The sequence below is a fragment of the Hippichthys cyanospilos genome, chromosome 15, assembly GCF_059441005.1.
Source record: "Hippichthys cyanospilos isolate Australia breed blue-spotted pipefish chromosome 15, RoL_Hcya_1.0, whole genome shotgun sequence".
Classification (NCBI taxonomy): Eukaryota; Metazoa; Chordata; class Actinopteri; order Syngnathiformes; family Syngnathidae; genus Hippichthys; species Hippichthys cyanospilos.
This window is the reverse complement of record NC_142383.1, coordinates 15793148-15820113: the sequence shown is the minus strand read 5'-3', so window position 1 is coordinate 15820113 and position 26966 is coordinate 15793148. Positions and strand designations below refer to the sequence as shown.

At 41.4% G+C, this 26966-nt stretch overlaps 2 protein-coding genes across 5 annotated transcripts; one reads left to right on the top strand and one right to left on the bottom strand.

The window, feature by feature from the left end:
* Positions 1 to 481: 481 nt before the first annotated feature.
* On the bottom strand, positions 482 to 13850 carry sgsm1b (small G protein signaling modulator 1b). The gene is made up of 25 exons (XM_088435628.1): positions 13593 to 13850; positions 13437 to 13480; positions 11625 to 11700; positions 10804 to 10966; positions 9731 to 9883; positions 9583 to 9650; positions 9306 to 9448; positions 9113 to 9244; positions 8282 to 8406; positions 8148 to 8215; positions 7924 to 8087; positions 7728 to 7857; positions 7165 to 7291; positions 7039 to 7103; positions 6821 to 6966; positions 6318 to 6446; positions 6076 to 6252; positions 5919 to 5987; positions 4620 to 5735; positions 4016 to 4140; positions 3855 to 3937; positions 3615 to 3724; positions 3194 to 3290; positions 2325 to 2492; positions 482 to 2236 (listed from the first exon to the last, which is right to left on the bottom strand). Exons 1-25 carry the CDS (start codon positions 13597 to 13599, stop codon positions 2148 to 2150), a joined length of 3774 nt encoding a protein of 1257 aa, XP_088291754.1. The 5' UTR covers positions 13600 to 13850; the 3' UTR covers positions 482 to 2147.
* A 955-nt stretch (positions 13851 to 14805) lies between these two features.
* Positions 14806 to 26888, top strand: LOC148411889 (ARF GTPase-activating protein GIT2-like). 4 transcript variants are annotated; one of them, XM_088435075.1, is made up of 20 exons: positions 14806 to 15014; positions 15666 to 15799; positions 15885 to 16018; positions 16092 to 16197; positions 16557 to 16643; positions 16741 to 16871; positions 17797 to 17891; positions 17964 to 18009; positions 18651 to 18702; positions 18782 to 18854; positions 19804 to 19901; positions 19973 to 20084; positions 20181 to 20332; positions 20395 to 20547; positions 20937 to 21146; positions 21306 to 21395; positions 21782 to 21858; positions 22824 to 22979; positions 23442 to 23505; positions 23721 to 26888. In XM_088435075.1, exons 1-20 carry the CDS (start codon positions 14963 to 14965, stop codon positions 23922 to 23924), a joined length of 2226 nt encoding a protein of 741 aa, XP_088291201.1. In that variant the 5' UTR covers positions 14806 to 14962; the 3' UTR covers positions 23925 to 26888. The 4 variants fall into 4 exon arrangements, with proteins under 4 accessions (XP_088291201.1, XP_088291200.1, XP_088291203.1 ...); XM_088435074.1 differs by having other exon boundaries at positions 22821 to 22979; XM_088435077.1 differs by lacking the exon at positions 21306 to 21395.
* The last annotated feature ends 78 nt before the right edge of the window (positions 26889 to 26966 follow it).

Genomic DNA, 26966 nt, shown 5'->3' with positions numbered 1-26966 from the left:
TTTTACGTTGTTTTTGTTTTGAAGAGTCTGGGCTAAAGTATTTGAATACTGTAGGTACTAAAAGTACTAATTACTTCGTGGCACTGTGGAAGATTAGGACCGTTTTTCACTTGAAGGGACTGTTTATCATTAAAAAGGAATACATGATAATAAATTTCAAAAACTTGCAAAATGTGTTCTTAATGACCAACAGTATGTTTTAAATGTAATTTTAGATCTAGTTATCTTTATATGGGGGGGTGGCACTCCCCCGGAGGGTGCCATGTCTGTTTTAGCGATGCACAATGGTAAATGCAGAGCACTCTGCTGTCTTAGCTAAATTTTACACATTGTCCCTTTAATACTCTATAATGCAAGCACAGTTTATCCAGAAAAAATGTAGCATTTCAAAAGCTGCTGAATTACATTTTAGACAAGGTCAAGGTCACTAAATACATTTGAATGCCCCAATTTGTTGCTCGTCAACAAAACACAAGGCACGTGAAATGCAAAATAGATTATTTTAATTCACAATAAATAAATTCTAACAAGTTACATCATTTGAGACAGAAAAAAATAAAATAAAATTTGTTTCCAATGAAATATTTTTTTTTCTGAGCTCTCCGTTCACCATTAGGTAAATCCCATGTATAGACATTGTATTGCATTTAATAAATGTGCTAGCTTTGTACAATGGGTCTCACATTTTATACAGCAAACTTTTTGGACCAAATAGCACAGCAATCCACAAACAAACACTGGCATGTTTCAGAGAAACGCATGGCGACACGTAAGCATTGATCGTGAAACTAAACAAAAGCTCTAGAACAGATATCCAAAGTACGGCCCGGGGGCCATTTGTGGCCCGCTGTGAATTTTTTATCGGCCCATGACAGAAAGAGTCAAATTTAACTTGTCACCAAGTCGACTTTATAAGTAAATGGTGGCGGAGTGATAGAGGAAGTTGAAAAAAATAGCTACAAACTACTTTTAAATTTTAAAGGTGGCCCTTGCCTCCTCCCATTTTTCATACAGGGCCCTCAAATGAAAACGTTTGGACACCCCTGCTCGAGAAGCATTGATCGTTTAGATTTAAGCTGCAGTGTCTACCTTGCGCTTTAGCATGAAATGTTTTGAAATAACTCATCAATCGAGATTTCTGTTCATACGACCGCCAAAATAAGACTTCAATCCACGGGTGTCAAAAGTGCAGTCCTGGAGGGCCGGTATCCTGCATGCTTTCGAACCTCTCGGATTAAAATGATTAGGATCGTTTACGAGTTCCTTGCAAAGCTTGCTAATAAATCAGGTGTGTTGGGAGACAAAACATGCAGGACACCGTCCCTCAAGGACTGGAGTTTGACATCTATGCCTTAATCCATAGGTGTCGAACTCCAGTCCTCGAGGGCCGGCATCCTGCGTGTTTTCCGGTTTTCTTTCCCCAACACACCTGATTCAAATAAGTAGCTCATTAGCAAGCTCTGCAGGAGCTTCGAAATGATCCCAATCATTTGAATCCGGTGTTTTTGAGGGAAAGGGTTTGAAAACATGTAGGATACCGGCCCTCGAGGACTGGAGTTTGACACCTGTGCCTTAATCCCTATCCCATATAATTTGGTAAAAGCCTAACATGAGCAGTCAAAATTTTCAATTTTCAATGAAGTGTAAATTGACCTCAAAAACAAGATTACGTTGTTTTAAACAAACACAATAATATCAGAGCGGGTGGACATTAAAATATGAGAATGGGATCTTACATGTGTACTAAATGAAGTCTTAAAATCACGTTTTTGCCGAGCACACCAAAAAATCCTCTACAAGATGGATGCCAACAATTGATAACGATGGACACGCCCAGCACATTTTTTTTCTCCTGATCCTTTCCCATACCCATAAACGCACCACAAGACATTAGAAAGGTATGTATTTGTATGCCCGAAAAAAATAGCGACATTTAAGGCAAAATAAACATCCCGAAGCTGTTCCAACAAGGGTACATTCACCAGATGAACAATAACACTTACAAATCAATGTACTGGCCTTAAATATCTCAATAAAGATAGTCTTCAGCTGATAATCAGGTTTCACCACTTAAGAGTAGAGCTTTACTGCATTTAACATTTTATGATGATAACATTTTCAAAAGGCCAATTAACAACGCTTCCCAATCACTTGTTTTCTATAAGCGTCTGGACTTTGTGTACCAAGTCTCGAGCCATGGTTAGGACCTGCGGGATGTCGTGCCGCTCGGCCATTTCTGAGGAGACAAGGAAGGAGATTTCAGATCTCGTAAGAGCGGGAAATGTTAAATGCGTGGATTGTCATAAGAGTATGCTGTGCGTTACCGTTGAAAAACTTGATTATGTCGGTGAAGTCCATGTTGTTCTCCAGAATGATGTCCCTGTACATTTCCACCAGCGCCAGTGCGATGAAAAGGACAAAATGCTCCGAGGTGGTGTACGCCGCCGCCCAGATCGTCTCCCACACGGAGAAAACGTCATCGTACACCATTTCTGGATCGGAAAATACAGGTCAGCTCATGACGACCCAAAGTGCCAAAATTCAATAAGGGTTTGATTCATTCATTAAATGATTCATTAATGAAATAAATTTGTGGCGCTCCATGAATTTAACTTGCGCGTCAAAATTTGTGGGCGGGGCCAAAGCCTGATTTCGCTCAAATCTTGCTGAGTTTATGGAAGCCTTTCCCTGCAGAAAACGATTTTATACAACGGAAAGTGGAGACATTTATTGACGTTTTTAGTTATTTCCGCATCTTGTGGTCACGACATTGACCCAAGCGTGACCGCAATTTTAGAAGACAGACTCCACAGGTGCGCAACACTCGTAAGGACCGCCGTTTGACCTTTTGCTATACCTTTTGCTATATATATATATATATATATATATATATATATATATATATATATATATATATATATATATATATATATATATATATATATATATATGTGTGTGTGTGATATTAAAAAAATTATATATATTTAATTTATTTGGTATTTAAATAATTACATGAAAATATATATAATGTATTTAATATTTGAATAATTAAAACGACAAATTAATGAATAATGCATTTTATAAATGACTTTTATTTAATTATTCAATAGTACATGTATTCATTTAATTTTGGCACTTTCAGTCTACCGTACTGAGGAAGCATCGTGTAACATTTTCTGTTGATATTTCATACCTCTTTTAAAGTCCAGGAGGAACCATCGGTAACAGAAGTAGAAGTGGGTGTAGTCGCCATTCTGCTGCATTAGCTCAAACAGCTCTGAATCCAGGATCTAGTATGTTTCAATAAATTAGAACAAACGTGAAGAGTTGTCAGAAAATCAGGCTCATGCTGAAAATGAAAATCTAATTCTACACTTAATTTCTTTGAAAACAGGGGAGTCAAACTGATTTTATCTCAGGGGCCACATGGAGGAAAAACTATTTTCAAGTGGGTCAGACTGGTAAAATAAGCTTATACAACTTTAAAACAATTAGTGTCACTTCTATGACGATTTTCTTCAAGAACTCAAAAGTAATCTTCACGACATGAGCCCTGTTTTTGTCAAACGCATGACGTTATTCCATCTTTCGATTTCTACCTGCAATCCGCATACCTGAATGAGCGAGCGCATGTTGGCAAAGTGAGAATCCATGGCGCCCCCATGAGGAAAGTTCTGGTTCATCCTTTTCATCAGTTCGGTGAAGCAGCTGAACGCCATCACCTCTAAAAACAGCAGTTCAAACAAATAGCGTTATTTAAAAATTCAATATGGAATTCAACTGATTTGTGAATCCACCGTTGACAAATTGTTACACTGGTTGACAATTTAAATTCGTAACCATGAAATACTGACCATCATCGAGAATAACCAGCAGGGGAGCGAGAATGTCACACATGCCCTGGACGTAACCCGTGTCCAGGTGTTGCCACACGTAGCTACAAAACATCACAACAGCCCAAGGAGTGAAAAAACAATCAAATGAAATTTGCGGTTGTTCTGTAGACTTTTGTTACCTGCACATAATATTCCTCAGCTTGTTCAAGTTCTGAGGGGTGAAGTACCAGTATGTACGGTCACACCTTCTGACGTCCTTGTCAATGCGATGCAAGTTAATTAGGTACATGTCCATGGTTTCTTGCTGCCATTCGAAAAAAAAAAAAGGAGATCAACAATTTAATTTAATAGTTAAAATACATTGCATCCACAGTCTATAATGAGTGTTAAACTCAGGCCCTACCGGTAAAATCATGGTATATAACTTAAAAAAAAAAAAAAAAGCGTCACTAATACGGATAGTTTTGCTATGCACGGCCCAGTGCTTAGTGCTCAATTGGAAATACGGTATATTGTAAAAAAATAATGTGGGTATATATATATAAATATATATATAATATAAAAATAATAATATAAACTGAATGAATAAAGTAACTAAATTAGGTGGAAGGAAAATGCATCAATCAAAATATTTGGTTGTCCAACCTGTTCTTAAGGAGTACAGTGAAGTGCAAAACATGCAGTATACCGGCCTTCGAGGACTGGAGTTTGACACCTATGATCTAGAATCGAAAGAGTTTGTAATGGCCGTAACTGCTCCGAATGTAAGGCGCTCGCACTTACAGAGTACATTTGTTGAGCTGAGGAGTCTTCCTTTTTGGACTCTGCTCCCACCTCGCCGGAGTCCGGCGCAGCAAATCCGTTTTCCGCATCGGGTTCGTCTTCAGAGAGCCCCTGATCCGTGTCCTCGGGACTGGTGTTGCAAGCTGTATCCATAGATGGATCCAGGACAAGGTCCTCGCGGGCAAGCTTGGCTCTCCGAGCCAGACACGCCGGCGGCGCCGCGAGGACCGTCAAAGGCCTGGTGTTGAGTTCCTCCACGTTCAGGCAGGTCACCCCAGCTGGTATGTCCTCCATCTCCAAGGCGGAGGGAGAGTCATCCGAGTCCGGGGACTGGCGGGTATGGGACGATAGGGAAAGGCTACCGCGGGACGCTGACTGGAGAGCATCTAGTACTTGCCTCACTGGTGAGTTTGAGATACTGGATACGTTTCTGGCTTCGGACAACCCTGGATCTGCCGACTCAGCATTTTCCGCCTCGAGGAGACAGGCGGCCAACAACTGTGTGCGCAGGGTGTCGAGTGTTTCTGCTTTTTCAGAACTCCCCGGATCGCTCTCCATCGTTGCTATCTCGTTTCTTTCTGTCGAGTCCCGTTCTTGATCTTCCCTTTTTTGTGCTTGAAGAGTTTGTCCGAGCGGTGGCGCTTGGAAATACTCGTTCTGAATCTCCGTTTCCAGTCTAATAACGTTGGCGTTGTTTGGTGGAGCTCTCGAATCGATGATTGTGTTTGAGTTGTTGGCGTTTTCGGATTCAGCCTCAGCTTCGGAGAACTCAGTTACCCCATTAGCTTCATTACTCTCCTTGTTACTCCCCGAGAGGTTGTCCTTTGGCACTGACCCAAGTCCCTTGACCGTGTCTGGCTTTGATCCAGCTGTAGATTCCTCACTCAAGATCTCCGATGCTTTCACGGACTGCCGAGAGGTTGCCGATACAATAGCTGGCTCTGTTAAAATAAGGTAGCTGTTGCAAACTGGCGGTGGTTTTGATATATCCGTGCAGGATTGGATGCTGGACTCAGAGGGACAAACTGAGATGTCCTTCACTGGACTTTTGTGCTCTTTTTTATCTCCTTCCGGCCTCATCTCCATGGGATCCGCAGTATCAACTGATGCAAACACCTAGCGATTAGAAAGAAGGGATGTGACCAGAGAAACGAAAACAGTAATTGAGTCAAGAAACGGATCCATTTCAGACTCTGGTCACTTGGCCTGTGTAGGAGTCTCTGGTCATTTTAGTTAGAGTTCCACAGTACATCTGGACGGGATTCACACAAATTCTACACACAAACGTTTTTGTCTTACCGGCGCGCTGCTGCTGGAGTCGCTCTGTGACCGCGTGTTCTGCGGGTCAGAGCTACTGCATAGCGATGACTGGAGCCGAAGAAAAACCCAAAACAGAAAAACGTCGGACAAGTAGTTAGTTCAATACAGTTTGCCTTCACCGCTAAAGTTAACTTACATCTGTGCTTATAGTAGAGTCCTGCTCCACAACTGGCTCTCGCTCGACACTGGTTCCGGACAAACACCTGGCGAGGGCCTCTGCGTGTTTCTCCCGCTCCCTCTGTTGCACAATGGCCTCGCAGCCTTGCCACTCTTTCATGGTCTGCTCGTACATGAGGCGCATCTGCTCATCAAACTGAATCACAGACGGAAAATCTTCAAGTGTCCGCAATATTTTGAAAGTTAAAAAGGTACAAATACCTCCAGCCTGCTTTTTTCGGTCATGGTGAAACGGTAGTGTCCCAACAGGAAGGGCCAGACCTCCTTGCGCAGTGAGGGGGCCACACCTCCAAAATAGACCAGCCTGTGTATCTCAAGCTCTTCATAAGCCTGGAAATTATTTTAATTTATTCAAGTGGAATTAGTAACTCCTATAAAATGTGTTCAGTCAAAAGGGGGGACATGCATAGAATAAATTAGAACCAAATCCCAGAACTTTCCCTCCCTGGCCAACAAGGTCCGAAAAGCTCCAATGATTAGATCAAATCTTGAGAATGGGGCGTTGAGGGTTTTTCCCCCTCCTCCTGATCTGACCTGAAAACCGTACTGACAGTCAAAGATGAATTTGAAAGGTTTTCCATTTTTACAATGGCAATTTTTTTGTGCAGGGTCTATACTGACTTAAATTTTCAGAGGTTTCTCATGTTTTTTTTTTTTAAAGAGTCCTCGTGCACCCCACTGAAGCCATTTTTTGCGTAACTTACAGAGCTGTCCTGGAGGAACTTGGCCCAGACGTCAGCTGAGAGACCTCCCTGTGCGTCTGAGGGCACATCAGGGAAAATGATGGTGGTGTTGACCAGAGCAGAGAGGTGGGTGCGAACTGTGGATAGATGACGGCAGTACGCCAACCCTGGAGTGGAAAGTAAAACATGCATGAGAAAAGTTGTAGTCAACAGAAGATTAGAGTGGTATTTGCACTCACATCCGTAGAATGCGCGGGAGATGATCTGGTACTTCATGGTGTCACAGAGGAGCTTCAGAGGAGCCCTGGCAAAGTCGATTTAATGAGATCCAGGCTTTCTATGTGGAAACGAGGCACCGGTCATACCTTTCCTGACTGCAGCCACTTGGCAGAGAACTATCAGACGATCCAGTCTGTGAGCAGGAGGAACCTGAGGACTTCCTGGGTGTTGGTTGCCACATGTTTATACCCTGATCCATCAGCTCTAAAGGCACTGGGTAGAATGACAAACCCCCACCATTGTTTCAAGAGTAGACAGTTGTCTATGGCAGATACAAACTGAAGTGGCTCGTGATTTTTCCTGTGTTCAAATTTTGCAGGTTTCAAACAAAACCTTTTGGGGAAAAAACTGTTTTATGAAGAGAAAGACGGTCATTCTCAAAACGTTTTCACAATTTAGCTTTCTGCATCTTAGTAGATGTTTCAAATATGGTAGAGGTAAAACAAATACTCCAAATACATCTTTGAAATCCTTCAGCCTCCTCAGATGTGCAGCACAATATACGTAGATACGATATAAGGGTTAGCTAACCCTAACCCGAACCCAATGGTTTAGCTTAGACATTCCCAAGAATTTTTGGGGATTGTGAGGACTGGACTGAAGCCTAGGGATGGCCAGTTGAAGCAAGCGATTGAGTTCGGACACTTACTGAACTCCATTTGATTGCCCGGAAAAAGAATCCGGAACACGTAATCTGTTGCCTCGTCATCCTCTTTATCAGAAACTGAATCGCATGAACTATGCGGGCTCCTCCTGCGCAATTTGGGGAAAACCTTTCCCTACGAATGAGAACAAAACAGTGAATCCGTGCCAACTCTAGGATGTGGCATCCAATAATTAGTCACCTTTCCTCTTTGATTCCAAAGCGGCGGCTCCAGCTGACCGTGAGGAAGAAGGCCCGTCTCCAGGCAGGTAAGAAACTGGAGCAGGTGACCCCCTTTGGGGAAATGTAAAGGGGGCCTCTGGATGCCGTCCTGGCTCACCAACACCAGTGTTCCGCCACTGTTGACTGAGAAGAAAGCTTTCAGAGTTAGTGGCAATCGACACCAGAATCTCCGGAACAAATTACCTTGCTGGTGACAGTGGAGATATACTATCTCCTCCAAACGAATTGTCATGGCGTAATCCCAATAGACACTGCGGGGGCGGGGGATAACATTGTAAACAATGTTTGTCCTCAGACCAACTCACTGTTGAGCCTACCTCTTCTCAGAATCCAGCTCCCCCACGTTGCCATTCATTAGCTGATTGGGCGTCCACTTGAGTGTCATCAGCTCTCCGGTTTGATGCAACGAGAGGTATCCTGGAATGGCCTCCATGTCGTCCCTCTGCAGAGTCAGGTGATATTTGCTCATTAGGTGCAGAGTCCAGAAGACAATCTCATCAGTCAAGATCACACCAACCGAGACCAAGACATTATCTACTTGAGGGTATTGAGGCAGAGGCAGTACTAAGAGTTTTGGAGGTCAAGACTGAGAACTCTGCGATTCTCACTGATCACAGTATTGCTGGCATGGTCTAGACTGGTCTCAATCAAAAATCCGGGTCTGCCCTGTCTGAGACAGAGTAAAAATACGTTTGATTCCAAGATGACCCTTAACCCTCGTGCATACAGGGTAATGTGGGAACTTTTCGGTGATTTCTTTGTGAAATCAAAGGAGAAAGCATTGTAGGTGGCATCAAAGACCACTCAATGGTTATTTTTTTACCACGTTGGTACAAAAAACGCGGGAGTAGTCTTTTTAAAATGAATGCACAAGGGTTCAAATGTGTTCGGGTAACGGTTTCTAACTAAACCAAAACCGACCTTGAGACTACAACACTAGCACTTAGACCTGACATACCGGCTGGACCAGGACATTGTTCTTGCCGAACAGCAGTGTGGTTCTGGAGTTTTGGTGCAGTGATTCCACATACTCCCTCGCCCACACCAGAGGGCGATAGTTTGAGGGTTCAAATGTGTTCAGGCAACGGTTTCTACCTAAACCAAAACCGACCTTGAGACTACAACACTAGCACTTAGACCTGACATACCGGCTGGACCAGGACATTGTTCTTGCCGAACAGCAGTGTGGTTCTGGAGTTTTGGTGCAGTGATTCCACATACTCCCTCGCCCACACCAGAGGGCGATCGTCCATGCTGCCACTGGACTGTCTCTTCTGAATCTATTCGACGACAAAGGAGGATTATACACTCAAATCCGCACTCACCGAATTACTAACTAACCAGGGCAGGCCTCCTGGAGGGAGAATCCTGTCGACAGCGGCCGCTGTGGATCCGGTGCCTCTGTACCAGCTCGTCAGCTGATGGGTCGGTCCAGAAATGGTCGGCGGTTTTCACTTGGGTATACTCCAAGGCGCAGGGGCCCACTGAAAGGCAAGGTTGTCACGAAAGTGCGAAACAGACCTAGAATATGTCTTTTGTCACCTGCTAGAGCAAGTCAAAACCACGCACGGGTATGAAAACCTTCGCTAATAATGGCTATAACGTCAACTACGATTACCCAAGAGGGATGCAAGAATTTGTCCATCCACAGGGTCCATCAGCATGGCTTCTTTCTCATAAAAGGTACTACAGGAAAGAATCAAACGGATGGATCATTTAGATGTGTTGTAGTTGACTCCGGTCATGCAAATCATGTAAACAAACACCTGGAGTTCTCCACTAAATAAAGAATGATCTTGTCCAGGAGTTTCTCCAGCAGAGCCGTTCGGATCCACAAGTGTTTGAGGGCCTGAGGCGGAAGATTGTTCAACTTGGACTGCCGACTGCGATCGTTGCCCTGCGAAGAATTGTTCTGTTTGCTGGAAGACACGGTAAGATACCAGAGAGGACAGGGGGCGTCATTACAGTGGTACCCCTAATCCGGGGGTGGGCGATTCCTGTCCTGGAGGGCCGCTGTTTTAGAAGGTTCCTTCTTTCAACACATCAAATTCAAATGATCATGCTTCTGCTAAAGTAGTTGATGATAGGATCATTTCAATCAGGTGTGCTGGTGGAAGGAAACATCCAAAACATCCAGGAATGTGGCTTTCAAGGACTGGAGTCGTCCACCCCTGCCCTAAACCAAATGGCCTTGAAGAGGTAAAAATTCTTCCTTCCAGGCATTTGCATCAATATAAAACGTAACTAAACAAAGACAGGCATTGTTTTGCAAAGGAGGCACTACAGCATAATTTGGCAATAAGTTCCTTCATGTTACAATTATTTTGCTCTTAATTTGAAAGTAAAATGCACTCTCCCTGTCACAGTATTAAAATAGAATTGCTGATGCTTGTGCAAAACTTTAAAGTCTCGCATAACCTCAGAAGTTACATGTATTTAAGAAAAAAAACACTATAGAAGATAAAATTAGCTACATTCGACTCATTCACTACCAATAACGGCCACTGACGTCAAATATCCATTTTTAATGGTCTGAACAAGTGTATGAACTCTTGTGCGGTATTTTGTCCAATCCCTTAATATTTACATCAAATACATTTCACATCTAAGTGAAAGCGTTGAAAGACTACACTAGGCAGCTGAAAATTCATCCAGATGGTGACAGCATTTCAAAGTTTAACATCTTATATCACACTACCAGGAGTGTGCTATCACTTGGCCAAAATACCGCAAGAAATTGGAAGATAATGACCCCAAAATGCTCAAAATACTGCACAAAGGTTAAAAAAAAAATCATACAAACAGCCTAATTTCACCGATATTGATATTTATTTAGCACCTGTTTTCTATAAGCTGCTCCAGCTCTTGGACCTTGTGGCACAGTTGCTCTGCAGGCGTGAAGCTTTTGGCCACTTTCATGAAAAGCGCCGCCACCTTGTTGCTGCACAGCAGTCCCGCTATACGTCGCTTCAGCCCATGCAGCACGCAAGCCTCCACTACAGCTACACACACACACACACACACACAATTTGATCAACACAATGATTCCTTGATGTACGATTGAATTAAGCTACTAGGAGCCCGGTCATAGAATAAACTTGACTTTAAGTCCAGGTATCATAGTCGTTTGACAGTTTACATCTCATTTATGGAAAGTAATTTCATAACTGCGCATCGATAACAAAAAAACAGGTGTAAGAAAAGCGCAGGTGGTACAATTGATCCAAACACCGTTGCTAGGATATGAAGGATGTGAACGACAAACACACACACACACACCTGACTGCCGGTTAGCATCAACACCTCTGAGAAGCGTTATCTCACAATTTATATAAAATTCTTCTTTGGCAAACACGTGGCGGTTACTTGAGAATAGCTTGCATCACCGCACATGCAAAAAGTCTAAGTCATTTAAACAAGCAGAGCCATTTTAATTAATTGTCACAAGGCATATTTAATTACACGTTTAACCCGATAGAAAATTCCCGAGGGGCTTAGGCGCTTGCCAAGTGTGCGAATTCTCTTATAGTAACCGGATATAATTATAAGGATGTTTATTAGTGGCCAATTCTGTGATGCGAAATCAGGGAATTAACAATTTAGAGGTAAATTTATAATTTGTCTGATTAATTCCCCCCCTCAAAATGCAAATTTTCCTACCGCAGAATGAAATGATGTGGCTGCTATCGGCGTGCACAAATTTCCTGGTCACCGCCTCCTCCATGATCTGTTTCACCTATGAGACAAAAATATTAGTGTTCATTCATGACCTGTACATGCATCAAAAAGAAAAAAAAAAATACATATTTGGTTTAATACCAGTCTGAGCTCAAGTTTACTCTCAAACTAAAAAACAAGCAAACATTTAAATCATTATAGCAACCAAATCATTGATTTTGACATGCTAACAGATAGCATCGCTAGTTAGTTTTTAGGAACACGGAACAACCGACTGATATTTGAACACAAATGGTAGCGCAACACATGAAGACAGATAATAATTGCTGGCATATGTATTATGAGCATTGTTACAATGTATTTATAGTAGAAGCATATTATTATTGTTTGTTTTGATCTGCATGAATTGCAGCATTAAATCATATGCCTAAACTGTTGCATTCTTCACATTTTATTTTATGTTATTACTGTTTCTATAAAGTACAAGTACACTGCTAACCCTTTTTTAGTGGAGACGAATGCTTTTCAATGCAATGACAGGAAAATTTCTCTTTTCAAATAAAGAGCAAAATAAATGGAACATGAAGCTACTTATTGCTAAATTGAAAAACACTGCCTTTATTTTGTTAAGTTGTTTCTCGATGCTAAATGTCGCAATTTCCTTGGCAGACGAGTTTTTAAATAAACACACCTGGTGATACTACTACAAATAAGATGCGAGTGATTGTTTTTTTTTATATGGGTAAGGCTGAAAAACATGCTTCACAGGGAAGTAAAAAAAATGTTGTGAACCATCGTTCTAAAGCACAGGTGTCAAACTCAAGGCGAGGGGGCCAAATCCGGCCCGCCACATCATTTTATGTGCCTCGCCAGTTGCTAATTACGACTTCAAGTTTCTGACTAAAACACCAAATTTGACAAAATGTAAGAGTGATAAAAAATAAATAAACACCATAAAAAATTGAAACAATATTAAAATTAAATAATTAAAATATATAAATAAATATAAATAAATAAAAAAAACAACAAAAAATTACATAAATAAATAAATAAAGCAACAATTTTTTTTCTAATCCTTTTTAACTGTTTTTTATCTGGCTTCTAATGTCAAATCTAAGTAAATGTTCAAAGCTCATATTGTACTAAATTTTTTTTAATTTCAGTCAAAACGGCCCTCCGCTACAAACAAGAACGTGGCCCACGATAAAAATTAATTTGACACCCCAGCTCTAAAATGACAATATTGTTGTTACTAAACAATTGAAAAAGTCCATCTCTTCAGCTATCGTGATGAAAAAATCAAAAACTGAGAATCTTTTTCCCCATCCAGAGCTGGATGTTGATAACCGGCGTATACTGTCAAATGTTGCCCCTCCTCGTGCGTATGTTTGAGATGCAATGAGTCACAGGTGAGGGGGAAGTACCGTGTTTCTCACTTGGGAATAGAAAAAAAAAAAAAAAGACAGGAAAAAAACAGCCATGTTTTCTCTCTCTCTCTCTCTCTCTCTCTCTCAATGGAGAATCGAGAGTTTCAATCTGCTGCCGTTTTCGAGCTAATCAGATGGAAAACAGAAAAGCCACAATAATTGCCATCGCGATCAAACAGGCAAACGGAAAATGGTGTGCGCGCGTGCGTGTGCGCGCGCGCACCATCAGCATCGTCGTCATCACCCGCATCATCACCATCATGGCTATATACAGAGTGCGTTCTTTTTTTTTTTTTTTTTTTTTTGCCTTCTGCGCCCATGTATGCGATTCTAAAAGGCGAAAATGGGCAATAAATGCACAACGCACCTCTTTCTTCACATTGCGCAGCAATTTCTGACGAGTCTCGTCTTCTGTCACGACAGACAAACACAATCAATGCTAGACTGCATGTTTGTGTATTCATGCAAGGATCATCTCGATGCTTAATGAATGAGAATTAAAAAAAAAACAAAAACGACTCACCTCCCATGGCTTGCAGGTTGCACGCACGGCTGCTACAGCTGCTGCTGCTTTCTCGGAGGTCAACAACACTCGCAAAAAAAAATAAATAAAAAAATAGCGTACTCCGTGTTCCTGTGCGACTAAATTAAACCTATGTGCTACCTCTCCGTCGACCAACACCCCTTTAAAGACACAGTAGCCCCCAGATAACCGGACGTGCGGCTTGGGAGGGGGTTACAATTATTTTTTTCCTGTCTTTTTTTTTTTAGCGTTGGGGGTAACTTCTAGGTGCTTGCTGTCTCATTAAATAGAGTCGTTGCAATTATCATAATGAAGTAGCGCGAGGAGACCACGCATTTGCAACAAGGCAGCCAATCGGATTTCAGCATTTTGTTGCCCACCCGGGGCCGATGTAAGATGTTAAAAACGCAACTTAAAAATATCGGTTATCCGAGTTTCAGGGAGGCAGGGGCGGAGCTAGGAATTTTTCAGTGACGGAGGTCAGTTGTCTTGTAATTACAACACGCATGTGACTCAGTGGCGCCATCAGGTGGTGGCCATGACCAGCCAATGACTAATGTACTGCAGTCTATAACAGTGGTTCTCGACTTTTTTTCAGTGATGTACCCGCTGTGAAATATGTTTTCATCCAAATACCCTTAAAAATGCTTGAAACAGGCAGATAATGATTGATTTATTAAACTTTAGAACCCTTCAAAGTTGATTTATATTGGTCCACAAAATTAACATAAAATGTCCTCTTTTAGAAGAGATGTGTTATCAAGAAGAAATACGGTAATTATTAACGAATGTTTGCCCACCAAAAAAATCAAAATTAAACAGAATGACACAAAAATCTCTTACGTAATTCTTCTTGTTCTCTTACTGATTTCACAGTGTGATGATTTTGATTTACATTGTTAGATTTGATTGCTCTTCACCTAAAGATTGCTTTTATTTGACAAGACGTTTATTGAGACGTTTCAGCTCCTCTCAGCTCATCAGTGCGACTTTAATATTCGTTTCAATGTACATAGTGGATTTTGAGATGCGAACTTGGCAATTGAAGAAGTGAAACCCACTGCACCCCTATATTTGTAATCGGCATTATGTTACAGTTTGGCATGTCATTTATTTATTTGTTAATCGTATTTTCCCCTGAAACGGCAGTTAAGTGGACGCCCAGACGCGAGAAAGGAAGTGAGCGAGGAAGCCAGCCGAGAGAAACGGAACGAGTCCTATCTTTGTTCAACAGTAGGCAGGGCAGATGGGCAGAGAGAGCAAGAGAGTTGTTGCTCTTTTTACGCCAACGATTATCGACTGATTCGCTGATTATCGTCCGCTCTTTTTTTGTATTTAGTTTAAAACCAAACATAGTTTTCAGTAAGGGGATGTCCAAGCGAGTGCGAAGCAAAGAAGTCTGCGCGGACTGCAGCGCTCTCGGTATGTCAAAACAAGCTAACTGCTTAGCCGCTTTGCTAACTTGCTAACCTCCAACAAAACACGATATATATCGTGAATTGTTTTTAATTTGCTCCCATCGTGATGCTAAAGACTATTCAACCCCTTTACTGCTTGAAATGTGTTACGCTTATAATATTAGGGTTATGGTTGAAATACGTCCTTGGTTGTGTTTTTGCGTTTGGTTGTACGCGAGATGTTACGAACTTTTCTGCTTCTCGCGAGAAATCGTTTATTAGTTAAATGACGTTACCGATCGATTGTAGATAAGCGAATGGAGACAATAGGGAAGGTTTATAAAGTGCTACACTGAGTCTATCTATCTATCTATCTATCTATCTATCTATCTATCTATCTATCTATCTATCTATCTATCTATCTATCTATCTATCTATCTATCTAATCTAAACCAAATTTTACGAATCCAACTTCGTTCCCATGACAACCATCATTGTTTACAAGCGTGCACTATTATTAAAATTCAGTTTTTACACCATCAGCGTATTTCACATTTATGACAATATGGTGTGTAATACTTTAATAAAGGATATAGGATAGTTTATATGTTTTGAATGGCGATATATTAGCATCACTTGCATGCAAGCATAATTTCACACACTGTTTGTTTTACAGATCCTCGCTGGGCTTCTGTCAATCGAGGCGTGTTGATCTGCGATGAATGCTGCAGCATCCATCGAGGTCTGGGACGACACAGCTCCCAGGTCCGCCATCTGACCCATTCAGTGTGGCCCCCCTCCCAGCTTCAGGTGAGCTTAGTGCTGCTGACTGTACCGCATCCTCAGATGCTGACCAATCTTGCCAGCTAATGTTGTGTTTCATGACTGATTTTAGATGGTGCAGACGCTTTACGGCAATGGAGCCAATTCCATATGGGAGCACAGTCTTCTGGACCCCTCTTCGTCGTCCTCCTCCTCCTCGTCTTCAGCTAGCGGCAAACGTAAAGCCAACCCTCAAGACCGTGTTCAGTAAGTGTCTTTTTCTCCGGATTACTATTGGGGAACAATTGATTGGCGCTCAGCGTGACACTCCTGTGTCCAGTCCCAACAAAACAGAGTTCATCAAGGCCAAATACCAGATGTTGGCGTACGTCCATCGCATGCCGTGTCGAGAGGATGACAGCGTAACCGCCAAAGATCTTAGCAAGGTAAGAATTTGACATCCCGCCTTTAATGCTACCCTTGTTTACGATTCATAAATTTGCCTGGATTAACACTGCGCCGTTCAAATGACACAAATCTGTTTTATTTTGTTCAGCATAAAAAGGGAATCACTATTTTATTGCAATTACAATTCACATGGCAAAAAAAAAAGCCTTTTCCCTGAGGTCATCTGTGTCCCGCTACCCTGGGATCGTCTTACGGTTTTCAAGGGATTTGTGTACTGTATGTACAGTATTACTTGAAATTTTCATGTAAATAGACATTCTAAAAAGATGTACTTTAGGCGTGAGATGGAAATTGGGTGAAAATCCAAAGCAAACTCACTCGCCTCTCCCCTGCGTAGCAACTCCATTCCAGCGTTCGAACGGGGAACCTGGAGACCTGCCTTCGACTTTTATCCCTGGGAGCGCAAGCCAACTTCTTCCATCCGGTGAGCGCAACTCTTCCAACGATTGTTGCTGTCGTTTCCTTTTCACGTGATATCACGTCGCTATTAATACACTTTTTTTTTTGTCCTGGCTTTGCAGGAGAAAGGAAACACGCCGTTGCACATAGCAGCGAAAGCCGGACAGTTGTTACAAGCTGAGCTGCTGGCTGTTTACGGAGCCGATCCCGGAGCTCTCGACTCCGGTGGGAAGACCCCCATTGATTATGCGAGGTAAAGCCAGATCTCCGCGTGTTATTTACAGGAAGAAAAAACAGATGTGTATTATTTTCATTTGAATGCAGCACCATATCCAGAAGGTGAAAAAAAATAATGCTCGGTTCAGACTACGCGTACGGCGTAACAAGCGACGCGTTTGAATTGCAGTCAGTGACGTTTGCGTAATTGGGTAATTTGGCGACATCTATAGGACGTGTTTGGTGTGACGGTCATGAAACGTTACGAGATAGCCAATCAGTTTCGGGATGGTAAAAACAGGAAATGGAAATATAGCGCCCAGTTCCAGATTAAAAGCACAGATTTTCAGAGTAAGATGTAATTGAACATTAAAATCAAAACGCTTGAAGAGCTAATAACACAAATTAAATGTCATCTTAATGCACCTGCGTGTGAGCAAGGACGTTTTCAAACTTTTGGTTAGTCTTCTAGTTCTTTTCTTGAAACCAAGAAGGTAGCAAACTTCTTTCACGTGCACACTGCTACGAACTAAAAGACGGAGAACGTAAACAGGATATACAGCGCAACCTTCCAGATTAAAAGCAGATATTTCAAAATGACACAGGTAAGTAAACAATACAAACTGGAGTGCTTGAAAAATTCTTAACAGAATAAATCCCATTTTAATGCCCCTGATTGTGAACACGGATTGATTCAGACGTCGGTTCGGTCTGCTTGCTTCTTTTAATGAAAATTATATATATTGCTCAGCCTTACTTTCTCCATAAAACACTTAAATAGTATTTTCCTTGATTTTTATTGTATTACACTTTGCCCAGCGTTTTCCCAAATTGAAGTTCAATAAAAGCACATTTTGATTGAGATCATTTGACTTAGAATTTTTACTTGTGCATCCTAAAATTGTGCTTATGTAGTTTTTCTCTTCCTGAGAGGTTCTTTGTTCCAAATTTGATTATTACAGGCAAGCTGGGCATCAGGAGCTTGCTGAGCGCCTTGTGGAGATTCAATACGAGCTGACTGACCGCTTGACGTTTTACCTTTGTGGGAGAAGACCAGGTACTGTAATAATAACAGGCTGCTAATTGTTCCATAACTGAAAGTTTGGTTTTGATGGTAATGTTGTTGCAGATCACAGATTCGGCCAGCACTTCATCATCCCTCAAATGGCTGACAGGTACACTTGATTTTTTTTTTTTGCTTTTCAGGAGCTTTTGTACCCAAGAGTTTATTTGTTTAGTTTTTTTTCCTTCAAATATCTCAATTCTTACCCGTGGATTAATTTCTGGACGCCAAAAAGACATATAAATACGTCTTTTGGATTGAGTTAATTTGATGACTGTTATTTTTCGTGTCCAAGCAATTCTTTTAAAAATTGACAACTCACCTGTTAGTCATTTGATATTTAAGAGAAGCGCTGTGATTGGTCGTCACCTGAATGTTCAGGACATGAGGACATTTTCTGTTTGACAGCAAGTGGCAAAATGTGGCATGAGAAATGTTTTAGTTCTCATGTGATGAAATATTTAACTTTTTATTGCTGAAAATGGTCAAATAAATGGACTATCCCTTTATTTATATATATATATATATATATATATATATATATATATATATATATATAATGTGTTGTAACGTCTATTAAAAACAGATACATGTTTTGTTTTCAATTTAGTACATTTAAATGAATTAATTCAAATATCTTTCCAACACTGCTTTCTTTTGATGGCTGTAGGAATAAGTAAGTATACAATGTATTTTTGTGACTGTGCTTCAATTTTGTTTGCTTTGAATTAATATCGATTCTTTGATTTTTAGCAGTCTAGATTTGTCCGAATTTGCAAAAGCCGCCAAGAAGAAGCTCCAATCTGTAAGACCACCTAACTTTTAACAACATTTTAATTCCCTATCGTCGTTTTATCTATTTGTCTCTTTCCTTTTTGTTCCAGCTAAGTAATCATCAGTTTGAAGAGCTTGCGATGGACGTTTACGACGAAGTGGACAGGCGGGAAACGGATGCGGGTATGACGTGGCAAAAAAACAAAAAAAACAAACAAACACCTAAATGCACCAGAAAAGTTCAAATCTTAAAGAGGAAATTAGCAAAATGTAAAAACTCAATGTCATAGTGACCTTATACAACTTCCTCCTAGTTTTATTCTCACCCTTCCCAAAGCGTCCGAGTGTCAAAAAGGTGTCCTTGAATGCAACACGACTGCTATTGTCTCAATTTGGCTCTACTTAATCCTCATTTGGCCAAATGAAATTCCATCTGAATTATGTAGTTTTGATTAAAAATGTACACACAATAAATTGTTATATTACAATTACTGATACATATTAGATCTATTCTACTACTATTCTAAATTTTGATGCTCCTAAATTAGGCTTACAATTAAAATACAGGCAAATAAACCTTCAATTAGTATGTTTGACTGACGGTTTAGTTAGTAACTGACAGTTAACTTTTGGTTAACTTTTTTGGTTAACTTTTGGAACCGTTTTAGTCTTTTAAACCTTCACTAAGACAACTTCAGAAAATTCAAAGCTGTCTAAAAAAGCCATGACTGTATAAACACAAACAGAAATACAGAAAAAAATCCAACCAAAACAGCAGATTTCAACTTTGCGAATTAAAATTCAATTCACTAAATTATGATGCGGTTTTAAATTCGATCATTCGCGTTAAGCAAATTACCCAGTCCAAAACATCAGTCTGAAAAAATTCACAACTCATTCGCATTTTCAGGAACTCACCAAAAAAAATCATAAAATGACTTAATCATTGCTTTATGTTTTTAATTAAGTAACAGGCTGCGAGGGACTTAGAGATATCCTGTTTAATGGCACTAAAAAGTTGACTTACACACACGAAAAAATAGTTTACACACGTGGCTTTGAGAGAAGTAATAAGTTGTCAGACAAATGTGGAAATTAATTTTCCGTGTTATCTTTTTTTTTTTTTTTTTAGTGTGTTTAGCCACTCAGAACCACAGCACACTGGTAACAGACACCACAGTGGTCCCTTTCCTGCCCGTCAACCCCGAATACTCCTCCACCAGAAACCAGGCGAGTGTGGCCCATTTTTCTTTTCCCCACTCATATTTATGCGTATTGATTTCAGTGGTTACATTTCTCAGGGTCGTCAGAAGTTGGCGAGGTTCAGCGCCCATGAATTTGCCACTTTGGTCATCGATATTTTAACAGACGCCAAACGGCGGCAATGGGGCAACTCCTGCGAAAGTCCCAAAGGTACAAAAGTTTATCCATCTATTTTTTTTTTTTGATCGTTGGTCTCCCTGCTATCACTTTGCTTTAAAGTTTTTTTTTTAATGTTTTTGTCTACAGAGAGCGTGGAGCTGATCCTCCAAGGAGTAAACAGTCACCACAGCAGCGAGAGCCAAGACAACGACCAGCCCGACTACGACAGCGTGGCATCGGACGAAGATCCGGTCCAGGAGGCGACCCGCGGCGACAACGGCACCGACAGAAGGACCAAGGTTTGATGAGGGGGATTTTTCCAATTCCTGAATATCGTATGAATCCCTCTGACGCGCACCAGAGCTCCGAGTCATCCGACCTGTCGGACGGGCCGATCACAGTGCGGGAGTTCATGGACGTGAAGAGCGCCCTCAACGCCTCGGAAGCCAAAATCCAGCAGCTCCTCAAAGTCAATTGTCACCTGAGCGAAGAGCTGCGAGCCATGCAGGGCAAGGTCAGTCAAGTCCCGAACTCATTCAGTGCCATGGACGAGAATTCTCGTCTTTTAAAATAGTCATCATAATAAATCATCAAATTCTGGTCAAATACGCTTTTTTTCTGGTGAAAGTCAGATTGCATATCGTATGAACATGCGGACTGCATCTCATAAGCACAGAATCTATCTAGTATCTTTGTATGAATAAATCAAATTTTTATGAAACGTAGCTTTCAGTTTTTCCTGAAACCGATACTTTTGTTATTGTCCAGTCCCTACTTGTAAGTCAAGGCATGAGTGTATCTCAAAACAACTGAAAAGCTTTTTCCTTGAGGCTTGCCTTCGATTTCCTCCATTATTAATGTTCCTCTGTCCCGCTTTTTTTTTTTTTTTTTTGTCCTCTTCAGCTGAACTCCCTGCAAACGGAGAACACGACGCTGCGGTGGCAAGCCCCCGCCGCACATCAGCAGGTCCAGGCGCCCGGGGGCCGCCGCCAAACCCGCGGCGGGCGCGCCATGTCCATGTACGAGACGGGCTCCGCCCCCAGACAGTACCCCCACCGCGACGACGCCGCTCGGCGGGAGGACGGTGTCGTCTTACAACCCTTCCCTACCAACGTAAGCGCCGCGGAGGCTTTGCGGCTCCTGCTCGGCTCTCCATGTGACTCGATATACATGCCTGGCTTGGAGCTGGTGGTGTTTTTATTTTCTTTTTTTTTTTTTTTGTGATCATTCATTTCATTGGAGTTGGCTCAACTTGATGTGACCCTTTTCTAGATGGGGAGGGGTCCTTTGGGAACAGCCGCTTCCTCTCTCCCATCCTTCCCCTCTTCCCTGTCCTGGTCGCGGGATGAAAGATCTCGAAGGGTTAAGTACTTGGAGGGCTCCGTAAAAAGCACCCCCTCCCACGCCCGCCCTCTCTCTCTTTTTACGCTAGTGCGCCCCTTTAAAAGCAGCTTGGCTTGTCTTGCTTGGCCGCATACTCGCTTTTTGACCTCTTGCTGAAGCAGAGCCGCTTAAATCCAGACGCAAGGTTCGGATGACCTTGAAAGAAAACTGAAATGTGCTTCATGGCCCTTTGATTTTAAAAAAAATTAAAAAGTCACTATTCCTCGCAGCATTTGTTTGCATCGGCTAATTGCACCCTGTGGCTTGTGGTCCTTTTTTTTTTTTTTTGCATCTGGCAATTGCATGATTGCGTGGTTTTGTCTGCACGTTTGGGATTGGATGGTAATTGTCTGGTATCCTCACAGGGTTGCAGTTTGGAGGCACACAGTGCCATGCTCAACTGTGATACTACGCCTAGTCACTGTGAATCAGAAGATACTGGGTGAGAAATTTCTTGCGTCAAATTGGGGAGTTTCCAACTGGATTAACCCTTGTGCAGTATTTCGTCCCATCATCCGATCGTTGCATCAAAGGGAAATCATTGAAAGAACACATTAGGGAGCTGAAATTTTGCCCAGATGGTGGAAAAAAAAAGTTCAACATGGGACAACCACTTTGTTATAACACTTGCCATCCCTGGGGTAAAATACTGCATGAACGATGTGGAAGAAAATGCACCAAAAATGATCAAAATAAGGGTTAAAAGCACAAAAGTGAACGATCCACTCTTGATATGCGAATGTAAACAAACAGTTTCATGTACACAAAAATATGTAAAATACCCATCATTAGTGGTAACTAAGTGATGACCAAAGCGTGGGTAAAATAAAACGATGGACTGACGATTACAGTTTGGTTAGTTTGGTTACCATGACCGAAAGGGTTCAGGGCGTAGAGAAATGATGGACCTGCAAAAATTTGTTAGAAGGCCACCTCAGGTACCATTTTTACGTAAGATAGAGGAACGGGCAGCGTATATCATGAAAACAGCAGGTGCCCCAAAATTGAACCCTGTGGAACACCATTTGAAAGTGAAAACTAATGGTAGCACAAAAACCTCTTTCTGACAAATAACATTTCAGCCAACAGAATACTGCAGTCAGGTCCAACAAAACAAGACGCACATAGTCTCCAGCGTCATGAGTGGAAGGGTGTCATTAAAAACGTTAGTACAGTATTTTCCACACTATATGGTGTACCAGATTATAAGTTGAACCTTCAGTTAATGGCCTATTTAAAAAAAAATCATTTTTATATATATAGGGCACATAGAATACATAGAAGCTACTGTAGTTGCTGCCGTTACGGTATGCATCCACTAGATGGAGCTGCGCTAAAGGGAATGTCAACAAAGTAATCATGTCAGCTTTTGAGAAAATGTAAGACTTTTGGGTGCGTTTTCAGCAGCCCCCTTGCAGCCTCTGAGGCGACAGAGGGTGAGACGGAAGGCAAGGAAGACGCCACCGCTCTTCCGTCCACGGAGGACGTCATCTGTAAGACTGAGCAAATCACTAAGAACATTCAGGAGCTTCTGAGGGCCGCCCAGGAGACCAAACACGAAAGGTATGCCATTCCTGAGTTTTGCTTGTTCACACAAGTTTGCACTAAACTGCAAGTGTGAAGCATTGATGAGCATATTGCCCCCTAGTGGACACTGCTAGACCAGCAGGTGGAATTATTCTATGGACATTGAACATACAATCTCGGTTCATTTTTTTCCCCTCCCATCAGTCTATTCAACATCTCATATTTCTAGGTCAGCTCTTTGTCTCATGTTTGGCCTGAGGGTATAGAGCATGCCCGGGCCTCTCATTCATACAGTTATTTGCCCCAGAGGGGCAAGACTAATGCAGTTTAAGAGAAGCAACTGTATTCTTTGGTACACATTAACTGGCATACAACAATTCCGATTTTTACCATCAGGGAGCCACGGAATCTTTGCGACGCAAAATGTAGCCAATCAGCATGCAGAAAATGTACATGGTTATACCACTGACAATGATGTATTCGTGTTTCTCTGGGTAGCTTCCTACCATGTTCAGAGAAGATCTGCGTGGCTGTGAAGGAAATGGCCGCTCTGTTTCCTAAGGTAACCCAACACCCCGCAACAAGAGCATGTGTGTGTTTTTTTTATTTTTTAATTGGAACAAAATTTGTTGCTAAGTGCTCATCGTGCGAACGGTTGCTGGGTTGGTCAAGAAAATTAGCAAAAGTAAAAAGTAGCTAAATGCAGCGCCGCGCGTGGGTGTTGCCATAGCGACGGCCTGGGCCGCCTGGCTCATATCCGTCCGTCTGTCCTCGCAGAGGCCGTCCTCGGAGACGGTTCGCGGCTCCCTGTCGCTGCTCACCTCCAGCGCCAGCCGGTTGCACGGCGAATGCCGCGGGCCCTGCCCCCCCGCCGCCGCCGAGGCGCAGCTGGTCACGCAGCAGGTCATCCAGTGCGCCTACGACATCGCCAAAGCTGCCAAGCAGCTCGTCACCGTAACCACCAAGGAGAACAACAACTAGTTGGAAGCTCCCCAAACCATCACTTCACGTCCTAGAGTAATTACATTCCTTCATCTTGGAAAATTTGAACAGTATTTATCATGACCTTGACGGTGAACCACAAAGATGTGTCAAGAAGACCAGGGGTCCACAAATCTTGGGGTCCTAAAGGAGAAAATGAGATGTTTGGTCACATTTCAAAAAAACACATATAATGTCCTCCTGAGACCCAGCATATTCATTTGTGTCCACTTTCTTGGACAATTGTTTTTGGTCTATTTTTTTTTTTAGCCTAGTGTCCTCAGTAGAGGACATCTTGGCCTTTTCAATTATGTCTCATGTGTTGGGATTTGGACGTATTTAACTTTGCCGTCTTGCAGAGACAAAATGGACACTAAGGAAAAGACTGGGTCTCAAGAGATTATATGAAAAAGTAAAACGTTTAGCCAGGCAATAACATATTTGATATAAATGTAAATTTAAAACTATTTTGCCTTTTGTTCTAAAAAACACATTTGCTTAAAAATAGGACTATTTTTTGCAAAATTGTCTTGATTTGTCCTTGATTTGATTTTTTTTTACTCATTGGTAATACTTAGTCCTGATGTCCTCTCTTGAGGACATTTTGGCCTTATTAATAATGGCTCATAATCATTACAAATCATTTTGCGGACTCCACTTTGAGAACCCCTGGTTTTAGACAGAGAATACGTTACCTCACAACAGTTAGCGATTAGCATTCCACTGATAGCAATGGCGTCATTTCACGGCTTTGCGGTTAACCTCGGTTTCAACCAAAGCTGCTAGGATATATCGCCATGGCAACTGCGCTCAACCCATGCTATTCTTGTGGGGGATAAAGCCCAAGCCCATGCTTTGATTAGCAAAAAAAAAAAAACGCAAGAAGTTGACCACGAAAAATGCTAATACACTTTTCAATTTTTAAGCTATGAATATTTCACAGACTATCATCCCAAATTATGTAATGAAAAAGATAAATTAGATTGAATATGGAATTGCACATATATAAGATACGCACCATCTGCTAGCTAGAGCATTTTGTGATAGCTCTCCTTTGGAACTTCCTTGAACGACCCAGGCTAAATTTAAGCTCTTCCCTGACATCAGTTACTACTTTCCTATTTGGCTTTGCCGCTATCTTCTACCGTGTTACAGATGGGTTTGTTTTTCAGTCAAGGGAATGTTCTTGGGGGGGGGGGCGTTTGTGAATAGCGAACCACAAATACAGCAGTGTTTTTGGTACAGCCATACTTGTGCGCGTGTGTGAATGCGTGTGCGGAAATGTCCTCGGCGGCTCATGTGAAATCCATTTCTACAACGATATGCAAATGGCGCGGAAACTCCAAAGTCCACCGTACAGTTAACGTTTCAGTTCACGTTTGAAGATGCGTTCAAAAAAGGGACACATTGTTCACATCTTGACAGTAAACTACTAAAATTGATAGTTGGAGCAAAATACTGAATTTGGAGTAAATGATTGAAATGACAAAATAGAAACAATTTATTTGGTTGAAATGCACTGGTTCCACTTTGGAGGTTCCGCCGCGTGTAAAAATGTATCAATGTAATTATCAGATTCAATCCAAATGCTTCTGTTGTATTTATGAACGTGCGTGTCATACCTCTTGAGAAAAACACCAGTGTTTATTTTCGTAAAATTTAGTTTTGTTTTTTTAATGTATGAGGTCTGCATTTTTTAGGTGTAAACACCAATTGTCATCTTAAAGGAGACATATTATCAGTATTTAAAAGAAAATACGGTCAAATCTGAATTTGGAACAGTTACCATTCGAGCTGCACTTAACATTTTTTTAACACATTTCCTGTCAGATTAGTTTAAAATAGATTTTTGACAGCTTTTGCTATCAATTGTAGAATGGGTTGATAGTTTTTTTTTTAACTCATTAAATCTCAGCTACTTGAATTATTTGTCTACGTACTTATACGAAAACCTATATTGAGACCCTCCTTACCCTAATATTTGGGAAAAAAATAAAAATATGGACAAATCGGTAGTAGAGGTTGAATATCTAGACCACAGGTGTCAAACTCGAGGCCCGGGGGCCAGATCCGGCCCGCCACATCATTTTATGTGGCCTGTGAAATGCTGATTTGATTTAGAGTTTCTGGCTGAAATACCAAACTTGCAAGTTGTCTTCAACTTTTAAGAGTTTTGGGGACAAAAAGGAACATTTTTTGTTCCCATTCTCTCTCTTGAACAGTTTTTACCAACATCTGATTTCAAAACTAGCTAAGCGTGCAAACTTAAAAATTGATTTGACTTTAGCTTTATTTTGGTTTTATTATTATTGTTTTTATTATTTATTATTATTTTTTCATAACGTATTTGTATTATTTTCAGTTATAACTAACTCCAACGTGGCTCACGAAAAAAATGAGTTTGACACCCCTAATCTCGACTCTAAATATGTATAAATGGGATTGAATGAGTTGAAAAAAAAAATCATCCTGGTCACAGACCACATTTTCTGAAATTGATGGCTTTAAAAAAAATCACTTGTTTAATTTTCATCGTGAATTTTAGAGACACGACTGTCAGTTTACAGTACAAGTGAACATTTTCATAATATGTCCCCTTTAAGGTTTTTGTAACATTTTCAGAGCCAGCCTCAATATTTGGAGCCCTTGTTTGGGAAACTCGGATCCAAGTAAATCCGCCCTTCAATCAACCCTGATCTAACGTGTCACTTTCAGCCCCGAATCCCGGGGGTGGAAAAAGAAACAGAATACCTCGGCCGCTCGGAGCCCAGTGAAGTCAGTCTAAGTTACATTTCTTTTTTATTTTTTTTAAGTGTCTGAAAGGCAGGGATGGTGAGTCAGAAGAGATGCTATTCAATGTCATATTGCTTTGTTTATGCACTGTAATGCAAAAGAAAACAACAGCTTATTAACATGTACAACACAATTCTGTCCAATATGAATATAAAATGTGTTTGCCTTTAACCCTACTGTTGTGTTTCTTTGCAAGGAACAGCAAATGGCATATTTAGTCGCCCAATTGTGTCCAGAATGTAAGTAATC